At 40.4% G+C, this 9,211-nt stretch overlaps 2 protein-coding genes and 1 pseudogene across 3 annotated transcripts; all 3 read left to right on the top strand.

The window, feature by feature from the left end:
• Positions 1–563: 563 nt before the first annotated feature.
• Positions 564–1,506, top strand: LOC111540348 (olfactory receptor 6M1). The gene is given in 4 exon segments (XM_023208651.1): positions 564–873; positions 876–963; positions 965–1,351; positions 1,353–1,506. Coding segments are annotated over 4 exon segments (939 nt in total).
• Positions 1,507–5,295: 3,789 nt separating this feature from the next.
• Positions 5,296–6,269, top strand: LOC111540013 (annotated as a pseudogene). Its single transcript, XR_002730869.1, has one exon. The product of XR_002730869.1 is annotated as a rho-related GTP-binding protein RhoQ pseudogene (transcript).
• Positions 6,270–6,585: 316 nt separating this feature from the next.
• Positions 6,586–7,830, top strand: LOC111540199 (olfactory receptor 6X1). Its single transcript, XM_023208341.1, has 2 exons — positions 6,586–7,217; positions 7,524–7,830. Exons 1-2 carry the CDS (start codon positions 6,586–6,588, stop codon positions 7,828–7,830), a joined length of 939 nt encoding a protein of 312 aa, XP_023064109.1.
• The last annotated feature ends 1,381 nt before the right edge of the window (positions 7,831–9,211 follow it).

Raw genomic sequence — 9,211 nt, 5'->3', positions numbered from 1 at the left:
TTCTAGTAGAAACAGGGTTTCACCATGTTGGCCAGGATGGTCTCAGTATCTTGACCTCTTGATCCACCTACCTCGGCCTCCCAAAGTGCTGGGATTACAGGCATGAGCCACCGCACCCTGCCTAACTCAAGTTTTATTAATCTTCTTTTTCTCAATTTTTCAAATAATTGACTGGATTCTCAGTTAAGTATGCCTCTTCTTAGGAACGGAATTTAGCTGGGAAAATAGGTCAGGAAGAGCAAAAAAGAGACAGGAAGGAGCACTGTGTAAAAGAGACTAAAATCATAAAGACTAGAATTATAGGGACCTTGAGGATGATTTCATTCAATCCAAACTTTTAAATATGAGAATACTGAAGTCAGAAGAAGTAATGTCATTTACCAGGGACCACATTTAATAAAGTCAGAAGCAGACAGTGAACGAATCACTCTTGACTCCTCACACGAAGTTTTTTCTACTTCACTCTTATTACAGATATTGGGAGTCAAAAACTTCCTTAAGCTGAGTGTCATCTCTGTATTTTTTTTTTTCAGAGATGTGCGGCCCACTAAGCATTGCCTGCAATGGACATCCCAAATCAGACCACAGTGACTGAGTTTACCCTGACGGCCTTTCCTGTTCTTCAAAAGCTTCAAATTTCCCTTTTTGTGGTCCTCTTCTTTACTTACATGCTTACTCTCACAGGAAACGTTGCCATCATTTCCCTAATATGAGCGAATCATTGCCTCCAAACCCCAATGTACTTCTTCCTCAGTAATTTGTCATTTTTGGACATTTTTTTCACCACCTCAGTTACCCCAAAGCTATTAGCCTATCTCCTGCAGGACAAGAAGATCATATCTTTTGCTGGGTGCATCACCCAAACTTATTTCTTCTTTTCTTGGGGACAGTGGAGTTTATCCTCGTGGCAGTGATGTCCTCTGACCACTACGTGGCCATCTGTGACCCCTGCACTACACCATCATCACAACAGGAGGGCCTGTCTCCTACTAGTTCTGGGCTCCTGGGTTGGAGCCTTCCTGTCTGTGCTGTGCCCAACCATTGTGGTGTCCAGATTGCCTTTCTGTTACAAGGAAATTAGTCACTTCTTCTGTGACATTGCCCCTCTGCTACACGTGTCCTGTATAGACACTCATTTCATCGAGATGATAAACTTCCTCTTATCTTCCCTCATCCTCCTGACCTCACTGGTGCTCACCACTGTGTCCTACATCTACATCATTTCTACCATCCTGCACATCCCCTCAGCCAAAGGACATTGGAAGGCCTCTTCCACCTGCGCTTCCCACATCACCGTCGTTTCCATTGCATATGGGAGAAACATCTTCATGTATGTGAGGCCCAGCCAGTCACTCACTCGATTTTGACAAGGGGACAGCTGTCCTTACCACAATGCTGATCCCTTTTCTGAATCCCTTCATTTATAGTCAAAGAAATGAAAAGGTAAAGGAAGTCTTGAAAGAAGCAGTCAGCTAAATTATGTCCTCATGGCACAGGAGAACTTAAAACTTTAACCAAGCTCTTTTGCTCAGAATGGTTATTTTCATCTCTAGTTCAGTGTAGAGAAAGACAGATTTAGACACCAGAAAATCAAAGGCATATGGGAAGGTATGAATAGGCTCAGTGCCGCACCAGAGGCAAAGTATTATAGTCACAGTTTAGAAGAGACAATTCCGCTACAGAGAAAACAACATTCCCTGAATTCTATTATTGAACCACTGCACATTCACAATATCATGTCAAGTCCACATTCAATGTATTTAGAAAAATACAAAACTAAAATTAAAAAAACTAAATTTTGAGTCTGACTTTATCACTTTTTTTTTTAATCAAGTGGCACTTAGCCTGACCATTTGTTTTCTCATCTGTGAAATGGGGACATTGTGCTTTTTCTTTTTGTTGTTGTAGGCTTAGCCAAGATGGTCTAAGAAATGGAACATATAATTAAAAACAAACACTTCTACTGGGTCTTTTCAGTTGTTGCAAGGCTTCAACCTTGAGAGTTAAATATTATATAATAATAATAACAATAACATAATCCAGGGTTTGTACAGTATACTTAAATATTCATGCATGTATTTCATTTATTCTTCTTAATAACCTTAGAAAGCTAGTATCATTATCTCCATTTTACAGATGAGAAAACTGAGGTTTACAAAGGTTAAGCATCCTGCCCCAAACTACACCATTGGTGAGTGGCAGAAATTTAGAATATGGGAACTTCAGACTCCTTTAGCACCTCACTATGTTATAAAGTGTGGACGGAAAACTTAAGAGGGGAAACCAAACTAGTCTGGAAGCTGCCTTCTTTTTCTAAAGCCAGAAGCCAACAGTTACACAGAACTGCAGATCAAGGCAGGCCAGAAGTGGGATACAATTAGAATGGACTGAAAGGCAACTGGTTTGAAAGGAAAACTATTTATTCAGAAGCCATAACTGACCATGAGTCTAGACTTATCATCTACAGCAACTGGCCAATGTGGCCATCATATACAGAAGAGTATCTTAGCATTCATTTGATTGAGGAAAAAAATATCAGAAAACGAATCAAGCTTGCTTAAGTAAACTGTGTGCTTATCATAATAATCAAAAGTGCCATATGGAACCCCAGAAGATAAGAAACATCAAGACCTGCTAAGTGACAAAAAGAAGGAACTAGAAATTTGTAAGGAGCCAGGGTACGTATTCTCCTCTCTTTAAGTCTCTGATTTATCTTTAGGTCTCTCTGGAGTTGTATTTCTCTGTATTCTTTTTCTCCATATACTTTGTGGTAGGCTGAATAATGGCCCCTAAAGATATCCAGATTCTGACCTCTGGAAACCGTGAATATTATTTTATGTGGCAAAGAAATTTTTGTAGATGTGATTAAGTTAAAGTTCTTGAGATGGGGGATTATCCTGGATTACCCAGGTAGGCCCTATGTGTAATCCCAAATGTCATCATAAGAGCTAGGCAAAAGGAGATTTTACTACACAAATGAAGGCCATGTGATGACGGAAGTGAGAGAGATTTGATGATGCTGCTCTGCTGGCTTTGGAGACAGAGGAAAGGGCCATGAATCAAGAAATAAACATCTGAAAGCTAGAAAAGGCAATGAAGCTTTATTTTCTCCCACAACCTCCTGTGTGGCTCTGCCAACACCTGGGTTGCAGCCCAGTGAAACTGTTTTTGGACTTCTTGCCCTCAGAACTGTGAAATAATACATTACTGTTGTTTTACGCCACCAAGTTTGCAGTAATTTGTTAGAGCAGCCATAAGAAACTATACCTGATTTGTTTTTCTCTCTCTGCAGTGTTTTTTCCACTTTTCTGTGCACATGGAAGATAGGTGTTTTTGTCATTCACAAATATATGTATATACTCAATTATATATATATATTCAATATATAAGGGTATAGATATTGAATGTATTTGAATGCATTGATATGCATTAAATTTAAGTGAATGCATATTTAAAATAATCTGAGTTCAAAATCCAAATTTCTGGGAGGAGGATATGATTGGTCCAACTAGACTGAGATTATCACTTCTGATTCACTTATTTGTAAGAAGAATGAGTCAGCAAGGTGTCAAATCACCCTGTGTCCACAATGCCACTGAGTAGGTGCTGTGGGAGTAAGCACTCTAAAAAGAGTGTAGGAATGGGAAAAAGACAATTAGACTTTCTAGCTGAGAGGACAAAGATAGAGACCTTATGAATTGGCATGGAATCTCTCAGTGAAGAGCAGGTAAAGAAAGTGCTCTTAGGAATGAATTCAGAGTATTATAAGAAAGCATAGTCCATCATAAGATAACGAAGTGGACAAATGTTTAAAGTGGTTAAATGTTTAAAGACAAAAAGAAGGTAGGCCAAAGTCACCAAGAATGAAGCAGTCCTGTAATTTTCTGCTCTGTGCTTATAATCAGACCCTAATTAAGACACAGTATCAAAAGTTACCATATTAGGTTACTATTGCTGCCATAACAAATTCCCACTAATCTGGCAGCTTAAAACAACACAAATGTATTATCTCATAGTTCTGTAGGTCAGAAACCCAACACAGGTCTTACCAGGATAAAATGTCAGCAGGTTGCATTCTCTCCTGGGAGCCCTAGCAGATAATCTCTTTCCTACACCTTTGGGTTGTTGACAGAATTCATTTTCTTGAGGGCTAGACTATGGTTTCAACCCGGAAACTTATTTCACTCGAGGAGGAAATTTGTTCCACTAAATCTAAGAAATAGTTTGTTTTCTTATGGTTATGACATTGAATTAATTGGTAGTGATCTAATGCTAAAAAAGACCTTTAACGTTGAAACATTGTATACATTTTAATCATGAGCAGTAATACCTTTAAGATCTTCTTAAAATCTTAAAGCCAAATCACCTATTGTGAAAAGTCATTTTAAAGTTGGAAGAAAACGCACTATACAAAATGTTTAATTAACCATGTTTGAAGAGTGGGATTGTAATTACATCTCTTTTTCCCACCTTTTGGAGCTCTTAAAACTTGGGAAGCATATGCTAATTTTAATATTGGAAAAATTAACAAAGACAATTTTCATAAACAATAAAATATATAATAGAAGGAGAGTTAATTTCAGGTGTTTCCTGAAATAGGAGATATGATTTAAAACATTTTATTTTACAATTAAAGAGAAAAAACTGTCATGAGTTCACTTTAGTAATAGACTTATAAAGAATACATTCTTCCTAGCACAGAGACTGAAGTTAAAAAAATTTTTTTAATTTTTAAAGGAATATAGTCTTAAATTGAGATTCCTCCTCCATAAAGACAAATGCAAATCCTTGAAAATGTCTGCATCTTAAGAACCCAGTTATTTTTAAAATATTAATATAATTAAATACTTCAAAGATTTTTTAAAATCCTTAGATTTATGAAATTGAAAGTACAAACTGTGGGAGGTGTCCTGAGAAAAACTGAATGGCATATTCTCTTAATGGTCACATTCCCACTCCACATTCCCACTCCCATGTGCCACATAGAAACTGGACCCCTTCCTCACACCTTATACAAAAATTAACTCAAGATAGATTAAAGACCTAAACGTAAAACCCAAAACCATAAAAACCCTAGAAGAAAACCTAGAAAATACCATTCAGGACATAGACATGGGCAAAGACTTCATGACTAAAACATTAAAAGCAATTGCAACAAAAGCCAAAATTGACAAATGGGATCTAATTAAACTAAAGAGCTTCTGGGCCCTGTGGCGCAGAGCGGCAGCGACGGCGGCAGACCCCCCAGGCGGGCTGGGGCTGAGCCCGGTCCGGGGCGGGGGCTCCGGGGGGACCATGCCCGGAGGCCGGCCAGCCAGCCGCAGCATGGCTCACGGGCCAGGGCACTGATGCTCAAGTGCGTGGTGGTCCGCGACGGGGCGGTGGGCAAGACGTGCCTACTCATGAGCTATGCCAACGACACCTTCCGGGAGGAGTACGTGCCCACCGTCTTCAACCACTACGCAGTCAGCGTCACCGTGGGGGGCAAGCAGTACCTCCTAAGACTCTATGACACGGCCCGACAGGAAGACTATGACCGTCTGAGGCCTTTATCTTACCCAGTGACCGATGTCTTCCTTATATGCTTCTCGATGGTAAATCCAGCCTCATTTCAAAATGTGAAAGAGGAGTGGGTACCGGAACTTAAGGAATATGCACCAAATGTACCCTTTTTATTAGTAGGAACTCAGATTGATCTCCGAGATGACCCCAAAACTTTAGCAAGACTGAATGATATGAAAGAAAAACCTATATGTGTGGAACAAGGACAGAAACTAGCAAAAGAGATAGGAGCATGCTGCTATGTGGAATGTTCAGCTTTAACCCAGAAGGGATTGAAGACTGTTTTTGATGAGGCTATCATAGCCATTTTTACTCCAAAGAAACACACTGTAAAAAAAAGAATAGGATCAAGATGTATAAACTGTTGTTTAATTACGTGAGAAACATCTTCAGTGGCCAAGGAAACTGTCCATTTCTCTCAGAAAGCAAATGAAATGCTACAGCTATACCCAGACCTTTTATAGGTAATGAAGCAGTTCAAAACTTGAAAGAAAACAAAACCTGTCTTCAGAATTCTGTAAAGGTTATTAAGAATGTTCCTTAAAGGTTTAAGAAGCAGTAAGCAGCATCTGAAGCCACAATCTATTATAAATACTTTATTTCAACTAGAAGGTACAATCTCTCAGGGGTTTCATAGTTTAAAAAGCTACAATCACATCATGTTGTAACTACATAAAAAACAGTGCTGTAAATGGAACTGCTTAGATCCACATGTCATATGAATAATTGACAACAAGCAACCACATTTAACATGATTATTCTCATAGTTGTATAAGGGTGAAAAAATACTTTGCATTCATCAAGTGTATTTAATACATTCAAAGAACATTAGAAGCTGGTTTTGCTGACAAAAGAACCAGCCAAGTCATCAGTAAAGAAGGGTTGGCCAGTGCGTATTTATATGTGGACGAGGGGGGACCTGACATAGTCAGAATCCTCCTTATTTTTTGTCCCAACTATAATCAACTGTGCTCTAAGATTCTCAGGAGCTTTCTTGCTTGTCTTTCTAGGGTATCAAGGGACATGAGAAATGGGACGGTAATCACAGAATTCATCCTCCTAGGCTTTCCTGTTATCCAAGGCCTACAAACACCTCTCTTTATAGCAATACTTCTCATCTACATATTAACCCTTACAGGCAATGGGCTTATTATTGCCATTGTGTGGGCTGTGCCCAAGCTACAAATTCCAATGTACTTCTTCCTTTGTAATTTGTCTTTCCTAGAGATCTGGTACACCACCACAGTCATCCCCAAACTGCTAGAAACCTTTGTAGTGGCAAGAACAGTAATCTGCATTTCCTGCTGCCTGCTGCAGGCCTTCTTCCACTTCTTCCTGGGCACCACCGAGTTCTTGATCCTCAATATCATGTCTTTTGACCGCTACCTGGCCATCTGCAAGCCCCTTCACTACCCCACCATCAGGACCAGCAAACTCTGCCTGCAGCTGGCCCTGAGCTCCTGGGTGGTGGGCTTCACCACTGTCTTTTGTCAGATGATGCTGCTCAGCCAGTTGCCCTTCTGTGGCAATAATGTTATCAATCATTTCTACTGTGATGCTGGGCCCATTTTGAAAGCAGCCTGCACAGACACCAGCATTTTGGAACTCCTGGGTGTCCTGGCAACTGTCCTTGTGATCCCAGGGTCACTTCTCTTTAATATGATTTCTTTTTTTTTTTTTGAGACGGAGTCTCGCTCTGTCGCCCAGGCTAGAGTGCAGTGGCCGGATCTCAGCTCACTGCAAGCTCCGCCTCCCGGGTTTATGCCATTCTCCTGCCTCAGCCTCCCGAGTAGCTGGGACTACAGGCACCCGCCACCTCGCCCGGCTAGTTTTTGTATTTTTTAGTAGAGACGGGGTTTCACACTGTTAGCCAGGATGGTCTCGATCTCCTAACCTCGTGATCCGCCCGTCTCGGCCTCCCAAAGTGCTGGGATTACAGGCTTGAGCCACCGCGCCCGGCCTAATATGATTTCTTATATCTACATTCTCTTCACAATCCTACAGATTCCTTCAGCCACTGGCCGCCAGAAGACCTTCTCTACCTGTGCCTCGTACCTGATAGTTGTCTGCCTGCTCTATGGGGCCATTCTGTTCATGTACCTAAGACCCACAGCACACTCCTCCTTTAAGATTAATAAGGTGGTGTCTGTGCTAAATACTATCCTCACCCCGCTTCTGAATCCCTTTATTTATACCATTAGAAACAAGGAGGTGAAGGGAGCCTTAAGAAAGGCAATGACTTGCCCAAAGACTGGTCATGCAAAGTAAAACATGCAACACATCAAAATGAGCTTAATGCAGATAAAAACAATTAAAGTTGAGAGAGGATTTTGGAGAAGTTTGGTAAAACAGGCTCCCCCCAAATCCCAGAAGTTCTGATTAAATGCTATAGTAAGATAAAGATGCAAAAGCAAACCATCACGGTTAGGGTCTCCTATGAGAACTTGTTACATGTAAATGAACTAGGAGTTTTTCTTGAGAAGAAACAATGTCATTCTTCAACAAGGAAATCCCAGGATATCCTCAGATGCATGAAGTAGAACTCTGGACTTGTCAGTGGTAAACTGAAAGTAGAAACCACTAAGGTCAGAGACAAATGTCAACAACTTTAAAAATGTACAAGGAATCCTGTCTCCCTCTTTGTTTATGACCACCATCTTTTTTTTATGACCACCCTCTTTGCCTCATCTTCTTGTCAAAAATATAAAACATTCCACATCTCATTTTCTTAGTTCCTATCATCTTCATCATAAGAGAAGCACGCTACAGACTTCTAATAATTCTAATGTTCCTTCCAAAATGTTTGAAATGAATCAGCTTTGTGTTTGATAATATCTCAATAAGGGGACTTCCATCTTGAAATAATACAAATTTTTAGATAAACTTAGAGGTGTTCATCCTCAGATAATACCAAAACTTGAGAACGTCTTATGAAAAGTTTCCATTTACAGTTCATGGATTACAGCAGTTCCTGGGCTCCAGTATAAGTAGACCAAGTGCCTAGGAAGCTAGGAAAAGTCTCAGAGCCAATATATCTAGAAACGCTTTCCTACTGGAAAATGCAGCCCCAAGGTTACATGAAGCTCAGTGTTCACATGTAGGTTGTCACTGAAACCCCCAGGGTTCAGTCGGGTGCTGGTGCTTGCTGCACAGAACATCAATCACCGAGTCACTGAGCATTGCCAGGGAAGAAGGCTTTAACTGAATGCTGCAGCCAAGAAAAATGGGAGGTAAAGTCTCAAATCCATCTCCCCAAATGCCTAAAATTGGGAGGTTTTATATATAGTGGAAGGGAGGGAGAATAGGAATTAGAGAGGGGTAAGGAAGGAGAGAGTTGGTAAGGTGAGAAAACAGGAATTAGGGAGGGTAAGGAAGCCATCATGATGAATGAGGCGCCAGGCATCTTATTGTCTGGATTGGTGATCTAGTGGGCTTCAGTCTTTTGCCCAAGAGTCAGTTTCCTGAGGAAGAAACTCAGTTAAGACAAATGTAAGTTTCAGGTTTTACGACAGAGTGTCAATTTCTGTGTTCATTTAAAAATCCATAAATATCTTTTGTGTGGGACAACTGGGCTGGTTTCAAGGTTAGTGTGCAAAGTCCCTCAAAGCAGGCTACAAACCTACTGATCAGACCTTGTCTTTAGGTAAGA

This window comes from Piliocolobus tephrosceles, chromosome 13 (assembly GCF_002776525.5).
Source record: "Piliocolobus tephrosceles isolate RC106 chromosome 13, ASM277652v3, whole genome shotgun sequence".
Lineage (NCBI taxonomy): Eukaryota > Metazoa > Chordata > Mammalia > Primates > Cercopithecidae > Piliocolobus > Piliocolobus tephrosceles.
This window is presented reverse-complemented; position numbering and strand designations above follow the sequence as displayed.

Coding starts and splice junctions, on each gene's coding strand:
- LOC111540199 (XM_023208341.1), top strand. CDS start 6,586: ATGAGAAATGGGACGGTAATCACAGAATTCATCCTCCTAGGCTTTCCT. Junction 7,218..7,523: donor ATCCCAGGGTCACTTCTCTT/TAATATGATTTC, acceptor CCGCGCCCGGCC/TAATATGATTTCTTATATCT.